At 38.3% G+C, this 24480-nt stretch overlaps 1 protein-coding gene across 1 annotated transcript in view; it reads left to right on the top strand.

The window, feature by feature from the left end:
- Positions 1 to 23521, top strand: part of GALNT12 (polypeptide N-acetylgalactosaminyltransferase 12) — a gene marked incomplete at its 5' end in the record, with an annotated part of 29307 nt that extends 5786 nt beyond the window's left edge. The window contains 6 exons of the mRNA XM_009069378.1: positions 894 to 1011; positions 6842 to 7018; positions 9592 to 9723; positions 16594 to 16707; positions 20604 to 20759; positions 23384 to 23521. Coding sequence (XP_009067626.1) covers positions 894 to 1011; positions 6842 to 7018; positions 9592 to 9723; positions 16594 to 16707; positions 20604 to 20759; positions 23384 to 23521 — 835 coding nt within the window. The remainder of the gene's footprint in view (positions 1 to 893; positions 1012 to 6841; positions 7019 to 9591; positions 9724 to 16593; positions 16708 to 20603; positions 20760 to 23383) is intronic.
- Positions 23522 to 24480: the final 959 nt, after the last annotated feature.

The raw sequence follows: 24480 nt of genomic DNA, 5'->3' as shown, positions 1-24480 counted from the left end.
CTTCAAAATGATATCTGGTAAAGTCAGTTTTGACAGATGAAGAGCAATTGATCACCGCACCTAGGATTTGTTAACATTTACTGCAACAGCAATTGAGTAAAATTCAACAAGTGTCAGCTGAACTTAGTTCCAATCAGCATTATATACTTAGCACTTTAAAGAGAGTAATTTTCTTAGACTGTAAACAATTAGGAACAATATTGAACAAAGACAAGTTTATGCATATGCACACACACACTGCCCTACTGAAAGTATATTCCTTAAGTGCGCTGTTGCTCTGGGCCTTGTGATCTTCAGTCAGGATCCAGTCTTAACTCCTGATTTTTTATTTTTTTTTTCTGCCCCCAAACTTAGTAAAAAATGTAAAAACGTACAGATGGGCAGATCTTAGAAAGAAAGCAAATCTCTTTAGGAGCTGTATTTGCTTAAATCTTAATTGATGTCATAGTGTTTCCACTTGATATTGATGGGATCAAGAACGTTGCTATTAATTACCAAAGCACAAATATGTATTTAATCGTTACTTAAGTAAAATAGATAAGGATACAGCACATCGAATTTCAGAGCTGATTAATACAGTTATGCCACACAAAAGCTTATGTTCTATTATGTGAAGATAAGAGACAAGTCATTTACACACAAAGACACTGCAGTTGCAAAAATTTATTTTGATGCAATACTTATATGTCCTGGAGCTTGTTTCAGATACAATTTTTTAATTACATTATTAAATTTAAATGGCCTTGTAATAGCTGATGAGTGTCTGACTGCTACTTTGTATCCAGAAAAGACTGAGAACATGGTAAAAACCTAAGTTACTTTTTTATCTGTTGCATTGGTTTATGAGTTTTGTTGCTTTTTATTCAATTCAGAGTTACTATTCTCTTTTATAGGTCTCCAACCATGGCAGGTGGATTGTTTTCTGTGAGCAAGAAGTATTTTGATTATCTTGGTTCATATGACACAGGCATGGAAGTCTGGGGAGGAGAAAACCTTGAATTCTCATTTAGGGTAGGTGACTTATTTAAAAGTTTCTTTTCCTGAGAATGAAACAAGTTGCTCTTTTCTTTCTTCATGCCCTTTTACTTAATGAGATAACTGTAATGTAAGCGAGTGTTGAGAAGAGTGTTTAATGTGAATCTTGTTCTCACACTTCAGTATAGCTGTATTTTCCTTCCAAATAGCCATTTTAAAGCAATTTTTAAAAACATGTATTTATTTTGAGTGCTAGTATAAAATGTAAGTAGTGTTGTGGTATTTGTAGGTGAAGTTTGCATTCTGTGGCTTGAAGGTAGTTGTAAAGTAGCATTTGTAAGTATTTGATGTGACTCGGAGCTCTGGCTGCAGCTGATGGAGTGAGCAGGAGGCAGCTGGTGGCAGTTCCTAGTGGGGCAGGACAAAGCAGCCCCTATACTACTTTTAAAGCTTTATTCTGTTTCATCTCAGGAAAAGTTTATATACAGGTTATAAAAGGTGATGGGGAAGATGTCCAGGAACTGTAGAGCTGTATCCCACCAGAGGGTGGACCAGTGCTCAGGTGTGAGGCAGATAGCTGTAATGTAAAGGATTTATGGTAGAGAAAGAGAGGAGACACAAGACAGTCCAGACTGATGAGGAAAACAGCCTTGTCCTCCTCAACTCAGCTGTTACCAGTACTGTGGCTGATTCCACCAGGCACTGGCTGCCTATGGTTTGCCCCATATCACACTTAGCTCACTGAAACAATCCAGTGGTGATGTAAGAGGGCTGCTGTAGGGCTGGTTTTGGCTTTCAAGGAGTTCACAACTTAGTAGCCTGTGTTTTCCCCAGACTGTTCTGCCCTGCATTAGTGATGTTTTATGGTGATATTTTCATATCTCTAAGTCACTGGATTGTGGGACAGGAAGGCTGATGGGTTTGTTTTGGTGTTTTACCAGGTGACAAAAGATTTCAGGGATAAATAGCATTTTAATGCTACAAACATACTTTTTTGAGAAAGGAGGCATCAGCAGAGTGCTGCTCTTGATGAAGACTGGCTACTGTTCCTGTCTCCTGTTGCCCATAGTGGAGAAATCCTAGCAAAGAGGGTACAAAAATAAGGAAAGAAAATTATTAGGAAGGATAAGCACAGGCCTAGAGTTGACATAGTTTCTCTCTGGAGGGGGATTTCTCAGCTGGAAATGCTGTTTGATCTGAATTCATGACCACCTACTTTTTCGCATAGGGAAAAGTTTCTGGCACGCATGTCCAAACACAAAGCCTACTTAGTAGTCTTGATCTAATTCAGCAGGCCTCTGCCTGAAGCTCAAAATAGTTGACACACCTCCATCAGATTTGTGACCCTCTGAAGCAGGAGTCTTCCAGGTGTCTCCAGTTCTGGTGTAGCCAGAACTGCAACTCCTTGTAGAAAACATCAAAGATGGCCCCCTCAGCATGCGGTTCTTGGTGTTCTGCTCTTCATGTCTTGCTTTTTGGGAGAACAAGGCTTGCAGACTGAATAAGCCTCACCCCTGCCCTTTGTGACATAGTGTCCCTGCACTGGCTGTTGCTTTAGGTGCAAGCTTTCATTGCCTTTGACCTCTATGAGACTCTGGCAGAAAGTCTCATTTTTGGTGTTACTGGTTCCCCTGAACCAGGTGTTTGACCCTGTGGCTTGCAGCAGTGTGTATGAGCAGTGTCTTTACCTCTTCAGCATGGAGGAATATGGTCTTCTCCTGGGACAGAGGAAAGATTAGAAGCTGCCTAGTGCACAGGAAGAGCACAAAGGAAGCTAAAAGAATATGCCTGGTCATGTCAGTTTTACTAGTGTAGATTGCCAGTAGGATCTGGGCATTTGTACACTACATGCTTTCCTCTCTTTGATTTGGAGCCCCTGTACTTGTGCTCCCTGTGGTGAGAATTTTTGTGGAAGAGAGCAGAGTGCTATGATGTTGTTTAACTGTGTTCTTCTGGCTACCTGCGGTGTTCAAAGAGGTTAGGAAGGATAAATCAGTGTTAATCTGGTTGTCCTTGTGGTTTCTGGACCTGTCAGACCTGAAAATTAGAAGCAGGATTACCCAAGAACACTGTAAATTAATTTATTGTTGTTCTCATCTCTGAAAACACCACCTTCTCCCAATGACATGGAAAGACTTGTCCTCAGGCCCCCTCTTTCTTGTACTTCGATTATTCTAAACTGAAGAAATTCTCTGTGGTTTTGAGAGGTGCAACAAGGGCAAAGCTTCTGCTAAAAGCATGATGACTAAGAGAGATGGAGGCTGCGTGCTGAATGCAGAATTGAGTCAATGTACCTTGATTTTGGATTGCTTAATGCTATTTGGCTGGATAAAATTTCACTTCATGGGGATAATGGGCATTGAAACTCCTATGTGAGGGATTCAAAACATGCCCTTTCATCTCCCTCATGTATATGGTGCGAGGGGAATGTGGTTGCAGCTTCCCTCCCCACTCTGCTCTTGGTCCTGCTAGTGGCACTATAACCTAAGTTTGTTTCTGGAGACCAAAGCTTGATACACCTGTGGTCTGTCCTTCAGCCCACCAAGTGCAAAAAGTCCTTTCTTCTTTTAGAAATTTCATTGCCCATCAGCCTAGATGATATGCCTCCCATCACCTGGGCTTCTCTCTTTTCCGATTTGTTTGTATTGTTTCTTTCTGTCTGGATGTGGAAATCTATTTTGTGCTAGGAGCAGCCACCATGTAGCCATGCATCTGGGATGCCTCTCCACCCACCCAGCTCCCAGCAGATTGTGCATGAGCACCGTGCCTGGGGTGCTCAGCTGCAACCCAGCAAGAAAAATTGTAGCAGAGGGAGGGGCAGGAACATAGTGTTTTCTGCATTTTGTCTTTATTTGGGATCCTTTTTTAAAATTGTTTTTTATTTAATCCGGTGGGTCCTAAAATGTTAGAATGAGGTGTTAGAGCTTACAGAGCTGTTGTTCTTTAGCATTCATTGATCCAGTGTTAGGTCAGTCCCAAGGCAAGATCTGGACATTTACTGTAGCTTTTCGTAATGTCACCATCTATATCTGAAAACAAAAGAAAAAAATATCAGTAGTTTGCTTGCATCAAGATGAAAGTGAAAGAAAAAAGGAATGTCACCTTGTTTTCTTCTCCTGGTAAAGTGTGCTTTTGTCATGAGAGCTGTGAGTTACTCAGACGTAGTAAAGAAACATGTTTTCATGTATGTGAGCATGCAAAACATATGTGAAATCTAATGTGCTTTTCTATTACAGAAGGTTGAAATAGTTTTATGGGAGAATCTTCTCCAGTCACTTACGTGGCATTTAGTAATTGACTGTATTTTCTCTATTAAATTCCTTGCTTTATTTTATAGTTCTTTATTTTTACCTGATTTTATATAGAGGTCATGATGTTTTCCATTAAAATGAAAATAAGTGAATGTTTTGAGGAATGGCTTAGCTGAAATATATTTAGTTTTCTTTTGTAGTAGGAAGACATGTTTCAAACTGTTTTAATGAAAAAAGTAGAATTTAATGAGCATTGTTTTAGCAACCTATGGTCATTTTTTTAGAGAGTTTTAATTCTTGCAAATTCAGCTGCTGTGGAATTCTCTTTTTGTCATCAGTTTACCAGAGGTATGGTCAGTCTGTTTCATTCCTGTGAAATCAGACTTTGTCAGGGAAGAGTTGAAGCATGTGCTTCCTTCTTAATTGTACATTTCTAATTCAGTCTTTATCATCTGTTCCTCTTATTTAAAAATAGTTTGATCAAAACAGTAATGATCAATTAAAGATGCTTATGTGGAATATAGAAAATTGGAAATTGTAAAACTAATAAATTTGGTGATGCTTAATATTGGCTGACAAATCTTGCATGATAAATTTCAAATGAAAAAAATAATCTTGGAGATAGGAATAGTTATGAAAAGTATTGTTTGAAACACATCTCAAAAAGGGAGATCTTAAAGTGGATAACTGGTTTCATAGCAGCTTTCAAAATGGCAGTAGTGTAAGTTACGTGTGAAAATATGCAAATTGTTTAAAAGTTCAGTACAGAAATTTATATTTCTTGTATAATTCCTTTAATCATCTTTCTGTTCAAATGTCAAATATACTGCTTCCCTGAAAAGCAACAAAAAAGAAGAGAGAAATGTCACATGAAAAACGAGGAATTAAAATTTTAAATCGAGGGATGAATTAAAATTTTAAATCCAGAAAGTAAAGATTAGCCAGTGTTCCCTATAGTTGAGTAATGACTTACCTATATCTTTAAGGAAACTGTTTGTTTTAAAAGTAAACATATGTATTAGTGTGCTTATATTTTTGTAATTAAGCACAGTATTATGCCATGTGTAAAGCTCTGATGTCATTATCCAAAACTAGATCAATGGAGGCAACATTCATTGGTTTCCAAATTGAGAAATTTGAGAGAAACTGTAAGTAACTTAAAAGCCAAAAATAGCAGTCTGAAGAAAAGTTCCATCTTGTGTATGCTGAAAGTCTTCATCTGTAGTGACTTTTTAGATCCCTAAAAGTCCCATTACTGATCTCTTGGCACTGTTAACAACGCAAGTTTTATTTGCTACCTCATAGCTTTCACTCCTGCTGCGTTCATTTGAATAACGTGTAATTAAAAATGTATGTCTTGTACAAGAAGGTTGTCAGGGAGCAAACATCTAGCCCTTAAACATATGCCAGCTAATTTCCTTTGTCCTCCATTTACAAAGGAATGATGAGCTGCCACTTATGCACGGTTGAATAAATGAGGAGAATTCTAAAAATTGTTTATGGAAAGTCTATCAAAGCCATTAGTGACAGCTTCAAGTGAGTTTAAGTGCATCAGCATGTCCCACCTTTCCTCCTATCTGACTAAATTTCAGAAATCTGGTTTCAGACACCCTTCAGAAACAAGGCGTCTGTCACATTGTGGTCACGCATGATACTGTAAAGGGGGGATACCTAATTGTGCTTTCCTTTCATTACATCAACTTGAGATCAAAATGGGTGATGGCAAAGTGACTGTAGATGAACTGCCAAAAGTCCATGGTTTTCAAAAGAGAAGAGTGTAATTACAAAAATGTGCACAGAGTGCTGAGGCTAATGGATCCACTTGGTGGTTATTTATAAGCTTTATCTTGAGAGTCGTACATTTCCTGACCTGTGGAACCAGAGGCAGAAGAATGAGCACAAGGGCAGAGTGAGTTCTGCCAATTCCACAATCAGGTGCACGTGCTTTCCTTGGCAGCAATTAGAAATATTGGTTTAGGTAGGGGCGATTGCTTCACGGTTGTTGGTTGGACCACCATGAGTTAGTTACAGAAGTACTTTGCTTTTTCCTTTCATATGTTGGGTCTGGAATTCCTTTCCCAGCATTCCAATGGAAAAGGTTAGTTTGATTTTATGACCAGGCACCAATGCCTCTCTTCTGAATTGGTGAATATACAAATGGAAGCATAAATTCGTGTTCTCCACTGATATGACAAGCTTACCTGTGTTATCCAGTCAACTTTTCAGTAGAATATGGGTAAAGATTTCTGGTAAGAATCAGTTATCTGCTACGGTTTTCTTTCTGAGGTGGCTATTTTTTTTCTTAACAATGCCTGCATAACTTGAATTGTAGACCACATCTTATCATAAGAAGGCAAAGCTAATAAAGGGATATTGCACAGCAGATAAAACTAGAGCTGGAGTTATGTCCTCGTGAACTTGGAGCAAATTACTGAGGGCAATAAGGATGTAATTTTATCCAGTTTGTCAAATGAGACACAAAATTATTGTATGTGTTACTTATAGTATGGTATGATATTCTCGAAGATACTATCCTTACACAGGCTTATTGTTACTATATCCTTCTGCTTGCAAAGATTTGAGTTAATGATGCACAATGTCAATTCTTTGCTCAGATATGGCAGTGTGGAGGAAGTCTTGAGATCCATCCTTGCTCCCACGTAGGTCACGTTTTCCCCAAACAAGCTCCGTACTCACGGTCCAAGGCTTTGGCCAACAGTGTGCGTGCAGCTGAAGTGTGGATGGATGACTATAAAGAACTTTATTACCACCGAAACCCGCACGCTCGCCTGGTGAGTCCAAGTCCATTGTTTCTGGAATTTCAGAGAATTTGTTTTCAATGAATTAACTATTAATTAAGCTAATATTTGACACGAAGTGCTTTTCCTGTTTATTTCTTACCTTCTGAAACTTTTTCCCAATTATAGAAAAAGTGTGTGTATATATAGTTAACTTTTAATTCCTTGGAAAAAACTAGAAGCTCTCTAAGACTAGAAGAAGGCCAAATCTGTGTCAATATTAAGTGAACGAATGAGTAAGTGAAAGAATAAAGTCAAGTAAGGTGATTAAAGTAAGGAGTAGCTGTTTAGCCTAAAATGTGCACTTCTGTAAAACAGCTGATACAGGATTCTCTCAGTAAAGAATTACAGGTGTGCCATTAATGAATGTCAGTCAACAAGTTTTGGTGGAGAGTAGATCTTTAGGTGAACAGCATGGTAATAATCTTCAGCAAAATTACCAGTCTTGTGATAATTGTAAAATTTTGGACTGATGTTAGACAAAATGGATTTTTCTCTTTGATTTACTGCTGTACCACATTTGGTTTAAAAACATATAAAATCAATATTGAAAAGATTAAATTAATTAAAATCAGTCCTGAGGACTCATGAAAATGTTGTTAATAAAATGTTTGAAGTATCAGTTGTTGGGGTTTTTTCTTTTTTTTAAGTTAATATTTTTAGTTTCCTTGAAAGGAAAATGCAAGATCATTTGTTTGCAAAATTTTTTGAGAGATAAATACTGTGGAAATTGAGCAGGTCAAAACAGGAAAGCAGTGTGCAAATTCATAACTTGTATATATTTATCGTGAGGAGCCTGTAGGCTGGAAGACAGTAACACTGAAATATCCTCACAGTCTCTAGAAATGGCTTAAATGAACCTCTGGCACAAAGCCCAAAATTCCTGCCCAAAAGAAATCATTCTCTGCTGTTGTTTGTTTCTGGAGGTGCCTGGTCTGCCCAGGCCCTTCTCTTCCCATGGTGAGATTTCTAAGCACTGGCTTTCTGTTTTTTTGCCTGGGGATTGCTGCCCTGTGCTGGGCTGCCAGGCACCCATCTCCAGCTACACCAGACCAGAGCTTAGGGACCAGTCAGGAGCACATGTCTTCCCCAATGGACATGCCAGGGGAAAAAATGCTCTAGAAACCATTAAGCTTTTAAAAGATACGCTGGAGGATGCTGGAGAAGCTGAATTTGCTTAGCTTCCATCTTGTGTTCCTTTGGATTAAACTGGGTAATTAGATTATTATAGTCCACACATTTGTAATAATTGTTTTACATTAACATCATAAAAGCCATTTAGGTTTTATTATTAGAGTCTGACTTAGAGAGAAATATGGGATTCGCCCATAGGCAATGCCAGGCTGATTCTGCTTGTCATACACAAAAAGAGCAATAAACACTGACAATTTTTTTTTCTTGTAAAGTGCTGGGCAACTTATGCCTGTAATGGAAGAGCTTTAAAGGATATTTGTATGTTAGTATTGAAAGTTTTGCATATTTGCTTATTGTAACACAGTGGATGTAAGTAAACTGAGACTTGTGCCAGGTTTTTCTCCCCCATATCAAAGCTGCTGCCGATGAATTCTATTTTCCATAATGCTCTGTGCACCACTTGTTGCAGCAGTTGAGCTGAGACCTTTTTACTTCATCAAATCCAAATATTCAGTTCTGTAGCATAATGGAAAAATGATTGATGCTATAGCTGCAAAAATTGGTTCCATGAAGTTTCACTTCAAGATTAATGTTCAGACCTCAGAGCTAATATGTCACGCTGTTTGTTTATTCAAACAGGCATCTCTGCCTCTGCTTTACATCTGCTTTGTGTTTTCAGTGGTATTTCCACAGCTTTGAGAAATGCAGATACATTTGGGGTTTGATCAAAGAGTATGTCAAGTGACCTACAAAAATCTGGGGGCTGCAAACGAATCTCATGCCTGACTGTCTGAAGTCACTAGTCAATATAGAGATCAGTTTTTGAAGACAGACATGAAAAGATGTGAACTCTGCTCCAATCCATAGACAGGGAAAGGTCTGCAATGAAAGCTTTTCTCTGGAAGTTTAAGATTTCATACTCCCCTCCCCCCAGAACTATGAACTAAACAGACTCTACAAATTTCATCAGTTAAGTGTAAAACTGTACAGGTAATTTGCAAATGGATGGTGGCATGATTTAAAATCCTCAAGATTCATTCACTGCTTTTGAGATTTTCAATCATCCAGCTAAAGGAAGTTTTATTTTCCAATATGTCTTCTCAGTCCCCAGCAATCTGTATTCAAGGGCTTCCTCACTTGCAGATTCAGGGAGTTTTCTCAGGCAAACTGTCTTCTAGAATATTTTAAAGTTTTACTTGCACAGTTCCAATTCTTTTTTTGTCAACATTTAACAAATGTAAGGATAATGAAATCAAATCCAGCACCCAAACATGGTGATTTTTCCTGGCTAGAAGTCCTACTCATCACTGTAGCATACGGTTCCTAATAATGTATACAGATAATTTAAAAGAGAGCATCTGTTCTGGATGGGGTTTTTTTAATATTTTTTTTTTATTTTCTCTTTTTTTCCTTTTATTTTTTTTTTAAATCAGGAACCATATGGAGATGTGACAGAAAGGAGACTTCTTCGAGAGAAGCTGAAATGTAAGGACTTCAAATGGTTCTTGGAGAACGTGTACCCAGAACTTCACGTACCCGAGGACAGACCAGGCTTCTTTGGAATGGTACGTGGCTGCTGGGAAGGGCCCTCCTTACAGTTCTCTGAGCTCTCCTACTAACTCAGTGTGTGAAGGTATTTTTTAAGCCAAAATCAGTTTGGGAATGTGGTATAATTCAGTTAGAATTGGTAGGCTCTAACATGTGGTTTCTGTCAGAATCTTTATTTTAGGGCATGCTGGTTATGAAGGAGTTCTGTGAAAGAGTAGAACAGGTAATGTTGCCATGGATTACTCCTTCTAAATGACGTCTTGGGAGTGTTAAAAGGCAGCAAAGGATGACGTTTTTATTTCCTGAAATGTTGCATAGTGAAAAAAGATAACACTAAAGTGCTTTAGTTTTTAGTTGTCAAATTGAAAAGAGAAAGAATGTGCTTTGAAAAATGTATTTGCACATTTTATCTGATAAAAACTCTGATAGTGCAGTGATAGGAAAGAGAGCTGACGCTAAATGTTCCCAGATCATAGGGGATTCTGTATGTCAAAACCAACATGTTTAATTTTTAATTTGGAGGTCAATTTAGACCACCAAAGGTTCACAGGCAATTGGTTAAATATCAAAATCCTCTCTTTTTAAGAGCTGACAGCTTGCTATGCTATTTGCAGCTTAAAGGTAAATATAAACTATAGCTCCATGTATATCACATTACAGTAATCTCATTTGGAAAGGATGAAGGCAGAGATGATGCAGCAAATACCTACTTCCTCTGAAAAATCACCAGATACCTGCTGTGTGTCTTATTAGGAAGACAAGACTGCAGTTTTCCACCAGGCAAAGATGTATGAAATACCTTCCTGATTACCAATGCCACAATGACTTAGAAGTACTTTTGCTGGTAACTTGATCACTCTGCAGATCCAGCTCAGCTGCATTCCCACACTGCTGCATCTCATCCAGCCCTTGTCTTGCCTGCCATCTGCCCTTCAGTTACTCAGTCTCTGCTGGATCTCCTTCAGGGGAGGAAAAAAATCTGATCACTGTGTGCATACAAAACAGAGGAACTAAGTCTCCCCACAGTCTGCCATAACTGCTTTGGTACTTGTTGAATGAACAAGATCTTAATGTGGAAATGCTGTGGTTTCCCATAGGGAACTGTATTTCCCCTGGGGTGCTGTGGAAGCTCCCACAGGGAAGGCATCAGTTGTCAGCAAAGCCCTTAGGAGCCTCTGGGAGAGTTGCCACCCACCTCCATTTATCTTCGAGCTTGAGCTTGAGGTGGTATCTCTGTGTGATCACTGTCATGAAAGGTAATACCCACCATTGTCCAGTACCTTGAAGAAGCCCTGGTACAACATTGGTTTGGTTTTTGCTGTTTTGTCCTGGATCACTTCTGACAAGGTCAGAGACCGTTGAAGCAATAAGGTATCAGACTTGCCTTCCATGAACATTTCAGTAACTTTATCCTCTCCTCCACCTCTACCCTTCAGCCTCCAAAAGAAAGACTAGACTGGTGGCAGTTGTAGTGCTTTCAGCCTCCTGGGAAGGGGAAGGGATTTGTGCAGTTTCTTTCATGATTTAACTGCACATATCATCCTCAGTCAAGGTGCTGACAGTACTTAGAAGTAATAATTCTCATTCAGAGCTGCTTGAGGTATCTATAGTGTAATTTAGGTGTGCTCTGTATATTTTTCTAAAAAAAAAAAACACTTAAATGCTGTCATCTAGTTGTGAGCATAGTAAGAATAACATGTTTTTTGGGGAGGAAGAATTTAAAATGTGATTAAAGTACAGTTGTACTCTAAGAAACTGAGAGTGCAAAAATGACACCTACTGATTCAACTGATTTGTGGATATTGAGTCCCATCTGCTAGCTTCAATGAATCATTGATCATGTTCTCTCTTCCTGCCTTAGCTGTGTAGTGCCTTTCTGGTTTACAAAAATACTGTGTTTAAAAGTGTCAGCTTTGTTAACAGCTCAGCAAAGTGTGAGGTTATTTAATTGTTCAAAGAGAATACAAAGGAATATGGGAATTTCTCCCTCCCTTGAAAATCTTTACACTTGTGAACTGAAGTTGAGAATCTTTCTAAGATTGCCCATAAGTCAGATATATATTACTGAATAGAGTCAAGATTTATTGAGCAGCATTCAGAGATGTGCACTGACAAATAGGCACTTATGCTAAATTTTTTTTCTTGATATATAGATAAAAATATCCATACTAAGTTTGGTTGTCTAAAAAGTTAGCTACCTATAACTTTATTTAAACATACTGAATTTTGATTATTTTTTTTCATGAGATATGACTGCATTCCTACAAACTGCCTGAGGCCAAGAAGTGAGAAATATCTTTTTACTTCTTCCTGGGCTTCATGCAGCTTTGGAACTTTGTGTGGGACATGAACTAAATCTTGTGACTTGAACTATTTCTTTGAGGGGCAGGAGAGAGTAAAGCTGGTAGGCACTTAGTGGGTTAAAATCATAAGGTGTCAGGATTTCTGGAAAGGCTGATGATACCTTTTAGGCTCTTGTGTAGAGCACTGATGTCTTTTTCTGGCATAGCATCTGATTTGGCCATTCTTTTGAGGATGCACTTACTGGTGAAGTGTATACTGTACTTATGCTTCCGTTGGTGTGAAATCTTAAAAAGACTTGAACCCCTGCACTGTACAGGTTCCCCACCTAGACAGCACAGACTAGGTCTGCTTTAAAATCTTAGCTACCCTGGGAAGGGATGGTGTGAGCGCCTCTAGGAAGAACTTTAAGCCATCCCATGTGTCTAATATCAGTCTGATGACATTGCTGCATTGTCCAGCTGGGTGAAGATTAGAGGAATTGGACAGCTCTGTGATCTTTTCATGTTATGGCTTAAAAGCACGGGAATAGTCAGGGTTCCTCTTCCCTCTAAGGTATATATGTCAAGTATTGCTGGCATTGTGGTGTGTATCTGAGGATAAAGATTATGGTCAGTCGGTGAATTTGGGTTTGAATTTGGCATCCATATTGCTTTTAAAGTACAGTGGTAAGACAAAAAAAAAAAAATCAGGATTTTACTTTTCTGTGAGTATGATCACTTAGCAATGAGACCATGTTATGTTCTGATATGCGAAGTTTTTCTTTATTCTGCTCAGTTTCTAGCTGCTGTTTCTTCCAGCTGAATGTGAAGTAACTAAGCTGATAGATGTCTGTTGTGACTATCTAGCCGGTGGCTCTTTCTGCCACCTATCTGTAAAGGCATCTGTGACTGACTGAATCAATTGGGAGATCAAAAACTTGAATTTCTCTGTTGACAGCTTCCTTCCACATTTCCCCCCAAGACCATCTTATCTTCAAGGAATTGTCAAATGCTTAGTGATAATTTTCTTTTAATTTAGACCAGATATAACCTTAAAAAAATCAGGAAGAAGTATATTAAAACTGTCTTTAAAACTATGAAGAATTTTGTTTTGCTACGACATGAAAGTGAACAATTTGTAAATTATCTAAATAACATGTGATATATATAGACAGAAGAAAACAACTTTATGTCTTAAGTTACATAATCAAAGATATTATTGCAGGTCTGGTGTTCCAAGTTTAGAGGTATCAGGCTCCAAAACAGTTTCCTCTAGGTCATACGTATAAATTTGCGTTATATTCCAATTTTTAGAGCTGCCACTTGAGATGGGTTTGGTACCCAAGATTGACTGACTAGACCTGGAGATCTTATGTCCATCACAGGAAAATAAATACCACCTGATTGGCTGTACAACCTCTGAAAGCTTGAGTGAGACATTAAAAGGAAGTGGGAGAAATTCAAGTGCTTGATAGTAATCTCAAGTGAACACACTATGGCTTGAACAACATGCTTATATGTTTTCGAGTCTCCCAGAGAGATCTGGACTTGCATACCCATTTCAGCATTGCACTTAAGAAGTTAAAAGAAGTCTGATCATATTCACTTCTCTTTTTTTTTTTTTTTGGCCCCTTGGAAGGATGATATGAAAATAGCATGCACTCAGTAAAATAATTCCCTGTGACTAGTTGGATTAACTTTGAGGTAAAAGCTTATGTCTGGTCAGTACCAGTGATGCTGTTTGGCTTGCTGCAAATTCATATCTTACTATGTCGCATAGTATCATCTGCCAATATCACTGATACATCAGCACGACTGCCACTGTGATGGAATAAAGAGGATTCTGATCTATTTTGTGGATGAAGAGAAAGGCTGGCTGTGCTCCACTGGCTGTATTTATCAACTAATGTAATGAAGTTTTAATGTCAAAAATCTGTTGTTGATGTTTTGCTTACAATAGATTTTATCTTTAAAAAAAATCCAAACCCAAACTAAGAATAATTTATAGAATGCAATCAGTATTGTGTAGTTAGGCACAAGTGTCTAGCTGTTAGGAAACAACAGATTTAAATTTCTCCAAGCAGTAAGGGCTAAGGTGTAAAGGCACATATCTCAGTAGTTGCAGTTTATTACCTATCCCAGCCTCCAAAGAGAGTGGTAACTAAATGGCATTGTAGAGTACACTGACTGTTTCAATAGGAGGCAAATGTTGTAGAAAGGCACAGCCAGTAGTCCTGCATGGGTAGAATGTTTTAGAACTGAACTATGTGTTTCAATGGCAAGGTGATCAACATTTTTTCTTGCTTCTGTTTCTCTAATGCAGCATTCTGCAAAAGAATTAAGGTAAGTCATGGAGAAAATTTTGTTCTTATTGCATGACTTGTTTGTGGTGGATATGGGAACAAAGATAACTTCAGAAGTGAGTGGATGATCACTGTTTTGATAAAGTTGTTGCACATAAAAAGAACTTAAACCGTGTATTCTCATTTAACAAGAGAAAAATATTTCACAAGTTCTCTGATACTTTTCTTCTGCCTCAGAACAGAGGGCTGATCTTATTATTTTTTTTGCATATATAGTGCTGCGATCAGATTTTCAGATCTTCGTGTGTCATTTCAGATTAGGTTGTTTAAAAGCTTAGTATGTGCTATTCCCTCAAATGAGGTCTTGAATACCTATTAGGCTTCTGGATGAAGTGTGGGTATAAAAGAACATCTACTGATACCTGATAAAGCAAACTAAAAGAACCAGGTCGAATTATGGAGCATGTACATGCAGAAAACATCAACATGTGTCGCGAGCATTTATGCATGAAAGAGAAAAATGAGAGAACATACGTGGTGGCATCCTGGGAGTACAGGCTCATTTTTAAACCATCTGAAGTGAATTTTAGTAAGCTTTTGCATAGTTTTTGTTGGGTGTATCTGGGCATTGAGAAACATTCATAGTAGAGTTACTGTAGTTCTGATGGTGCAAGGCATTTGAAAATAGGGTATTTAAAATTCCAGGCCACAAAAGGGAGCACGTGCTTGGGCATGTGCAGGTGGCTAATGGCAAAGAGTGGTAACAAAGGCATCGGGTTGCCTAGAAGGGCACCACGGGTAAGGACTTTGCTGCCCTTGGAGCTGGTAGACAGTCAGGCAAAGTCACAGACTGTTGAACATACTAATGAGAGACCCTCTGGTCCTGAGGACAGCTGCTGACAACAACCAAAACAGATTTGTTTTTAAACATACAATTACCGTTTTAAAGTGGTTATGACTTTATGTTGACATTTCTTGACCTAGAAGGTAAAAACATGATAAACTTATTGTTTGGTGTATGTAGCTCTGTGGTAGTGTTCAAAATATTCTGTATAAGACACTTATCTTTCCTGTTTTTCTAAGTGTGATTCTTGTCTAGCATTAGGAAGCTAAACAAAATGTCTTCTTTTGACTGCTCAAGGAGGGTTGTAGTGGTTTAGTATGGGAGTTGGGCACAAACCAGTGGAAAGAGGACATCAGGTAGCAACAAAACTAGAAGCTGGGAAAGCAAAACATACCTAGAACACAAGTATTTAATTTTCCAGCTTGTGTGGTTTGCTCTATGGTGAGTTTGGGACCTGCAGGGTTTGTCTTGTTTGTTTGATTTTAGCCTTCTGCAATCCCTTTGTGTCCATTCATTCTCTGCATTAAGAACTGAGGATACAATCACCGTGACTAGGGAAGAGTAGTGAAATTAGACCTTGCTAAACTAACTCTTCTGAGATTTGCTCTGCTTATTCTTCTGGTCTGTGATATAATTACCCTCATTAACAGGGGCATTCAGCTTCTTGTTTACAGAATCTGTTTTGCTCTGTGTAATTTCAAATTTGATTAAGTGGCTAATACTAGGAATCAGGAGTTATGTCATTATTTGACTTATTTTCAGTCACTTTTGCCTCTTGAATACTTAAATGCAAATCCTTGTAATTAGCCTGTTGTTTTTAGAATCAGCTAAACTCAGGTTTTAGGTTAAATTTTAAAATATTATGCACCTCTTGTCAGAGATTAGCAACACTAGTAAAGAGCATTTAAAATCACACCTAGTGTCTCTTTACAAAAGATGTATTTTACCCACTTTTATGATTTCTGGTGTTAAAAATCTGTCTGCTTGTTCAACCTCAAGAGGGTACTGGGAGTCCTTTTGAGAACAAAACCTTCTAACGTGTCCCATTTGACAAAATGAAAAAAGTATGTAGTTGTCTTTTCATAAGAAAATTGAACAAGTAAATCCTCAGGGGAAAGAAAGACATGGCAGACTTTTGTTCTGCATGAGTTGCTGGCTTGTTGGGTTTCAATACAGTTTTTCATAGTTTCTACCTACTTCCTTTGCAAATACACTGGAACATGGTGTCATTCCTAGGGGAAGCCATCATGTCTGGCTGCTTCAACGCCCAAAATCAAGACAGTCCAACAGTTTTATTTAGTCTCAAGATGTTACCATTGGATCCATTTGATTTATTCCAGTTAACTTGCACCAGCTCTGGGATAGATCTCACAGCCCAGCAGGATGGGTGTAAAGTGACTACAGAATACCTTCTTTACTTTAGATTAATACTTTTAAATATTCTTTTGTTTTTATTAGCTGAAGAATAAAGGGATGGAAAACTTCTGTTTTGATTATAACCCTACAGATGAACATAAAGTAACTGGACAGAGGGTCATACTATACCCATGTCATGGCATGGGACAAAATCAGGTAAGATTCATGTTTTATTTGCATTTTGACTTAATACTGTGGTTGTAATGTGAGAAAGTATGGGCAAGTCATTGCAGTAGGGCTGAGAGAATAAATTTCCACAGTAAGGTAATTTTAGTTCGAATTTTGATTCTTGCACTAAATGCTTTTTATTTTGATGTATCTTCAGGTCAGATTTTCTTCATTCTTAAAATGTGTCTGCCCAGACCAGGGAACTCATGCATACCTTTATTATGCCTTTGCACAGAGCTCATCAGCTGGAGATAATAGCACAGCAGTGAAGCTGTAGTGCTTATAGGTCAGTGTTTGCTCATCTCCAGCTGGTCTTCAGCAGACCAGCACACCTCTGAGCTTTTGTCTGTCCACACCTCCAAAACCCTTAATAGCATTGCAAACCTCACCTAGTTTCACCTGTGTCTGTCATCATATCTCTTCCTCTTGGTGCTTATTGAACTGCACAAAAGGTTTTAGACCATACCTTCTCCTGTACTATACAGCAATGTCCTCTTGGGCTTAGACTCTACAATTCTTGGATTCTTGGTCTCTTGGTTTAAACTTCCAAAGCTAAAAATGCTAGTGTCTTTCTCCATGCTAATTGAAACTGTGTGCAGCTGTGGTTAGTTGTGATGCTCAGAAATCTCTCTGCATAATACCATGATAAAAGTGTTGTGAGACACTGTGCAAATCTACAACAGCTGTTTTGCATGGTTTTGAGTGACCACTGTCCAGAATTGAAGTTTGCTGTTTGATGTGTGGTATGTGTCATGTACTTGCCCATCTAGCTTTGATTTTTATTTTGCTTTCTAATCCCGATTAGACTAAACACAGTACTCAACATGTGGTTTCACCAGTGCCAAGTACCACAGGTCTTGTGAAACCTCTTGTACATAACCCTGTGACAGCTTGAGTGGCTTGACTGTTTGGTGTTTTGTGTTTTTTAAGGAAATTAATCTAAACATTCAGTTAGAAATGTTTGGAAAAATTAAAAAGGAAAATCACATTCGGAACAGAACCAGAGATGTGGCAGATATGCAGTGTATCAGTTATCATTCTGAACTCTGCTTTAAAAACCCATAAAAGCTTGAGGAGTGAAAAACAAATCTGTATTTAGGAGAAAGCTTCTAATATGAATTGCATTTTACATGAGAAAGGGAAAGAAACAACAGTTAAGCACAGTTCTTCAGATCGTATAAGGAGATAGATTTGTTGCTGATAGCAAGTTTATTGCCGTAAGTATTAGAACTATTAATATTGTTTATAAGATCATGTCTGGTTTATGTCTTGTCCTGCACAAGAGGCAGGGCAAGGCAGGAGGAGAATCTTGCACCATAAAAACCCAAAGTATTACGATACAGACAGATGTATGTCAATCGTGCTAAGCCACACCACACCAACCCATTTTACTCCCTTAGTTCAGTTTCATGCCCAAGTTAAGCATACTACTATATTGAAGAGAAATTAATAATCAGAAGCCATTTTCTTATAAGTTGATTGCTTTAGTAGGTGAAGAAGTATTTAATACGTAGGATTACCTGCACACATGCAAAAGGTATTTATAGATTTATTTTTCCTTGCATTACATATTACAGAAAGGAGAGTGGTTGAGTCTTTTTTTTTTTTTATTTCTCTGAACAAAAAAGTTTATTTAAATTTTATCCCCTTCACCATGAAAAGAATTAAAGACATAAGACATAATAAGTGATAATAAAGGGAAAGCAAAAAAGAAGTAAATTGAGAGATGTGTTGTCATGAGATGACATTTTTACAGTTATCCTTTGTTTAGTTAGCACTAAAAGATTAACTGAATTTACTGCAAAGGTATCACATCGCTGGATATTAATGCTCTTCCATCTCTGATGTATCTGTGTACCTGCAGTAGCAGGCACCAGGCTGAAAGCAGCAATGTTCTGGGAACTGTGCAAACCGCTCCCTCTGCTGGCATCCAAGCAGGAGGAGGGAGACATGAGGCCTTGAGCAACCTGATCTAGTGAGGAGGTGTCCCTGCCCATGGCAGGGGGGGTTGGGACTAGACGATATGTAAGGTTCATTCCAACCCTTAAATTCTATGATTCTGTGACACGGAGAAAATACCTGAATGCAATATAAACCAATAAAATAAAATATTAGATGACCCAAGAGAACTGCAGAGCCTGAGGAGGGAAAGCCAAACACAGGAAATAGGTAAAACAAGATTAGTGAAATGGGCAAAGGTGTGGTAGAGCTGGCAGGAGCCAGGGAAAAAGGGCCAAGGTAAGAGAGAGCAGATACTGAACCTGAGAATAAAGCCTGAAGGCCAAGGAATAGCCCCAGCCTATTAGGGTAAATGATGATGATAAAATTATAATACTAATAGAACGAATATTCTCACAGTTTACTTTTGTTGATGATGAGATTTATTTTTTTTTGCATAAAGCAAATGTCAAGGCAGTGAAGCCTACATCATAGGAACAAGTCCTAGCAATAGGTTTCAAGGGGAAATCAGGGTCTCCAGTGTGTTACGTCAGCAGGGAGGCTTCAAATTTGATGTTGCTTCCTCAAAACACTTGCTTCCTTTTGTGGCTTACCACAATAAATGGTGGCAAACGGGTTAATTTTGGGGGGTCAGTCACTTGCATCACTGCTGGGGAAAAAAAAGCCACAAGGCTCTACAGGCTGACAGTGGACAGCATTGGTCTGTGTTTGGCTGCAACAGCCAACTCAGCAGAGAAATTCCTGATTGTGATAGAAGGTACAGATTTCATGAAACAACTATCATCAGTGTAGTCTAGATCAGACCTCTTGCACCTGGACATGGATGACTGCAGACTTTGTAATCACACAGTCCTGTGTATATTAAAGCTCTATTTCCAGTTCCTCTTTCAAAATTATTAGCCTTGGTGATTGTTAAGGATGTTTTTGTGGTAAGTTCAAGTATATACAACATTTCTCAATTGGTATAGCCCCTTTCGCAAAGCTCTACAGTCTCCAGGGGTGAAACAAAACAAAAGAGGTTTCCTTTTCTCCTTCATCCTTTTATTGGTTTCTGCTAATGGAGCTGTACTATTGGCAATAAGCAATTTTCTGATGTTTATAAAACTCTACAGAGTATAGTCTAAATCAGATCTAAACACAAATCTGTGCACTATAGTCATCTAAATTATTTACAAGTGTGCTAAATACAAACATCTCTCAAACTCTGCTGCTCTTTAATGAAGTCCAAAAGTTGGCAAAAGTCCATGATAAATATAAAAATTTTAAGGAAGTCTTCAACCAGAATTGCTACAGAAGCCAAGATGTCTTAGAGCATGTTCAGAACACCTCCGTAGCACACCATACAACAAGCAAAGCTAGTAAATTGCCTTTAATAAAGTTCTGTTCATGTTTAAAAGCAGCTGTAACTGATTCATTTCAATAAAATGCTCATCACCATACATCCTGAGTACTTCATAACTGGAAATGAACGTTGAGCAAACTGTATTTGAACTCTGCAGTGAACAGCTCCTTAATTAAAAGCAACATTGTTTTGCAGCAACTGTAAGAAGACAGGCTAGAAACTTGTTTCCCATCCTATTTTTAAGGGTGATCTAGAATGTGAAAGTAGACTATTACAGTTGATTTTTTTAACTTCTTTAATGCTGGAATGTCTTTTTTTTTTTCTAGGACATTTATGTAGTATTTCATACATTTTAAGTGCTACCAGATTAAAGCAGTGCTGTGGTGAGAAAGATTTTCTGTAAAATAGTAAGCAAATAGCAGAAGTTAAGGATCCTTGAATACTTCTGGCATAATTTCCTTGACAATAGCAACTTTAATATGTGAATTTAATTACAGAATTTTAGTATCTGTTCTTTATAATTACTGTCCTGTGCACATATGAGATGACCGTTGTCCTTTGTTTTTGTTCTTTGGGTTTGTAGTTTTTTGAGTACACGTCCCATAATGAAATACGTTACAACACCCGACAACCAGAAGTCTGTGCAGCAGTTGATTCAGGGACTGACTACTTGACGATGTACTTGTGTAAAGAAGATGTCCACAGTGTTCCTGAGAACCAGAAGTTTGTTTTCAGAGAGGTAAGTGTGCCTTCTTGGTTTTGGATTTGTTTGGACTTTTTTTTAAGTGGATGGAGGAGAATTGTTGAGGTTTTTTTCTTCTTATCTTACTGCCTACGCATCATACAGGCCACAGTACTGGCACAGATCTCTGGGAGAAACGCGCTATCGTGGCGTTTAGTGTCTGAACACAGAACCAAGGTAGCAGCAGCATGCCAGCAGAGAGTATGCCAGTCATAAAGAATATGAAAATGAGAGGAAGGAAAGTGCCTTTGTTAACCTGAAAGGAGCTGGGAATGTTCTCTCTTGCTTCTCACCCCTGCTGTCTTCTTCTGAGAACTGAGGTGCCTCAATATACCCCTTCTGCATCCAGTCTCATGCCTGGCCTACTTCTGCTCTCCTTTCATTGACTTCTGTCCCAGTATTTATATTACCATATATCCCCAATACTTTATACACCACCATTATCTTATGCTCTTCCCTGCTTTTAAGCAGCTGCTTCTCCTTTGCAGACCATTTCTCATGACCCTTCCTATAAGCTCCGGGAGTGCTCCCTGAGCTTTCCTGCAGTGTAATGTGCAGTTGTGGAATTTGATGTACCATCAAAAAATACTTTCTGCCCTATTCCTGCCCCTACATAGGACACATCTGAGTGGCTGTGGGGACTCAGCAGATCTGTACCTTGCTGCTTCAACCTTAAAGCCTACTCCCAAAGGGGAGAAATACTGAGAAGTATGGAGTATATTTAATACACATAATGTGATCTTAGAAAAACTTGTGTTTAGTAGTTTTTAATCTCTAAAGCAGTTCCTGGATGCCTGAGAGAAAATAAGCTGGATGAAAAATTGTGGCCTTGGTCAGGTTCTGGAGTGTTATTATTTGGCTATGGGAAAAGGTCACATAATACATCAAAATGGTATATTTACATAATGTGTCTGCATAATGCATCTAAACTTACAAGCTCCATGGTTGACAAATTTCGTGCTTAGATACTACCACCAGTGACAGGTGGTAGGGTAAATTCTAAAATAAAATGAAAACTACTGTCCATTAAATCTAGTCCAGACTGAAGCTCACAGCGATATTACTGAATAAAAACAGTTAAAATTCTGACTTTATAAATGATGTTTCATTTTTAATGCTGACTTTTGACAAAATTGTTCAAGGTCATCTGCATTAATCCCTAATATGACATATATTGAAGTGTCCTTAATTGCTTCAGGAAATAATTGAGAAAACTGAAATTTTGAAACAGAGAAAACAGGAAAATTAAAAAAAGTTTTGGAATGCATCTGTTTTCACTGCATTCCTAACCATTAAATTTTAGCATCTGAAACTTTAGGAATTGCTCTAAATGTTCTTTCTTTCTCGTGATCACTTTGTGCCTGTGTGTGATTTGAATGTACTGTTCTGCTCCAATTCCTCTTCTACTGCATTAAATTAAAATCACCACTCTCCATCTTTAAAGGCAGGTGGTGGGTGAGGTGTCAGTACTACATTTCTCTTGCTTTGAGCAGAGGAGACACTGGAAAAGCTGTCCTTATGGATGTAGCATAATCAAAGATTGGAACAGCCTTCCCAGCAGCCTGGCAAGAATTAAGTTCTTATGTGCGCTGAGTCAAAAACAAGTGAGGCAGATCCTGATTAGTCCACTCAAAAATTTGAATTATCACGACAGAAATGGGAAAATCATTGAGCAGCTATGTCTGGCAGCAAGCTCATGAAGTAAGCACATGCTGTGGCTCAGGATGCAGTTTGTGCAACGATCCTGATGACAGAAGGAGCAGAATTTCAAAGGAGTCAGGGTTACACTCAGAAATGGTATTGGCATTTTTCTTTCAAAGCTGCTAGAGGCTTTGGAAATGGTTGAATGTGGGAATGTCACCCAGGCCAAAGGGATGGTCTCAGAGCAGGGCAGTTCTCCACGGCTGGCTACACTGCCTCTTTGCAGCTTGCTATCCTAGTTGGTGGTGCTCATGCATTGGAGCGAGAGACGTGAACTGGAGATGAAATGTGCTCAGAGACTACCGTAAAAGGAGGGCCTGAGGCCTCCAAATGTGTTCTTTAGGGAATTTGACTGGGGAGGCCTGTCAGACCTTAAACCTCTGAGGTAGCTGTGCTGCCCTCCAGCAAAGCGAATGAACTCCACACACATCTGCAGGCAAGGGGCACTCTTAGATATTTTCACTTTATCCACCAAAATAGACTCTTTGAAGAAAGGGGAAAATGTCTTGCTAAGTATATGTCCAATGTCTACATTTAATGACTGACATTTACTTACAAGATGTGCAGTAAATTGGTGAATTTGAGTAATGCCTCTGCTTGGTGTTGGTTTTTTTCCACCCATGTTCTGGTACAGTAACATAAGACAACGAAAGTGAATTAAGTTAGCACATCCTTTACAGACTGAAATGTCACTACGTGAATCACTCTAAAGCAATGTCAATGTAAGTTTAAAAGCAGGGCCTTTTGATAAAGTTTCAGAGGTCTTTCAGTTAGGCATTTTCACTTAACTGCATGGCCCCATTAGAAGGATATGTGTGATACGTATTTTTTGAAAATACCTTCTGTTACTTCTAAAACGCAGTGCTACGTTGGTAATTTTTAAGACCTGAAAAGCAAAATTGGTTTCTGTCTTTTTGTAGGACGGTACCTTGTTTCATCTGCAAACCCAGAAGTGTGTACATGCAGAGTCAAATGCTTACAATGGTAACCCAGCACCATTGTTACGACCATGCACCAACTCGGACTATCAAAAATGGTTCTTCAAAGAAAGAAGTTGATTCAGATGTTGTCATACAAAAATGTGCTCTCTCTAGTCAGCAGTTAATCAGCGTTTTGAAAGTCACACAGGTGATATATTTTTGTATGGGCAGAACTGCAATTAGTTTACAAGCCTTGGATCTCGTTTTCTGGAGCATTAAAAGGCACTAAGCATTGAGAGCTATGTAAAGTAAGTGCCACAGAGTCTGCTCCTTTTCTCTTTATTTGGCAGCTACATAACTGCTTCTGAAGTGTCTTAGGTTCTTCTCACAAGTGACAATATATTTTTTTAATCTACTGTGTGGAAGTAAGGCAGTCAAAATAATTGCACTAATGTTAATCTGTCAATAACTTAAAATGTTTATTTTTCTACTAAAACATTCTGCAGTTGGGCCTTTTAGTAGTTAATAATTGTTCTCGTCTTTTAAATATCAAGAAGGTAAATGTAGGCTGTATTCTGCCCTAAGTGGCTACCACAGAACCCTTACTGAAGACAGTGTGGATTTGCACATGAAGGCAGAGTATGTCTGCATGTTTTTGCACAAATAACAATCTAGATGCGTACAGATTGCACATGCTTGACAATACTATACCTTAAATGTGGCGACAATTTGAGACGCTCATAGCACTTGGCAAGTTTCTAATCATGCTTAATTCTGGTTTGGAAGTAAAACATGGCTTTTCTCATCTTCTGTAGAGAAATAGGGCAACGATATTTAAAGGTGATGCTTTGAGAAAAGATATTTAAATTCACATGGACCTACCTCTATGGCTGTGTCCCAGACTGCACAACTTACTTTACCATTATGTGGATTTATGCATAAAACTTTGCAAGATCAGAACTAGCAATAATTATTTTGAAAAAATAGTTCAAAGTTACAGTTAAGAAAAATAAATCTAAGAAATTCTTTAGTTAAATCGTAAATGTTTAAATTGTTCACGTAAAAATGATTGTATTTAAAAAATGGGTTTGCAATTA

This window comes from Acanthisitta chloris, unplaced genomic scaffold (assembly GCF_000695815.1).
Source record: "Acanthisitta chloris isolate BGI_N310 unplaced genomic scaffold, ASM69581v1 scaffold36442, whole genome shotgun sequence".
NCBI classification, from domain to species: domain Eukaryota; kingdom Metazoa; phylum Chordata; class Aves; order Passeriformes; family Acanthisittidae; genus Acanthisitta; species Acanthisitta chloris.
This window is presented reverse-complemented; position numbering and strand designations above follow the sequence as displayed.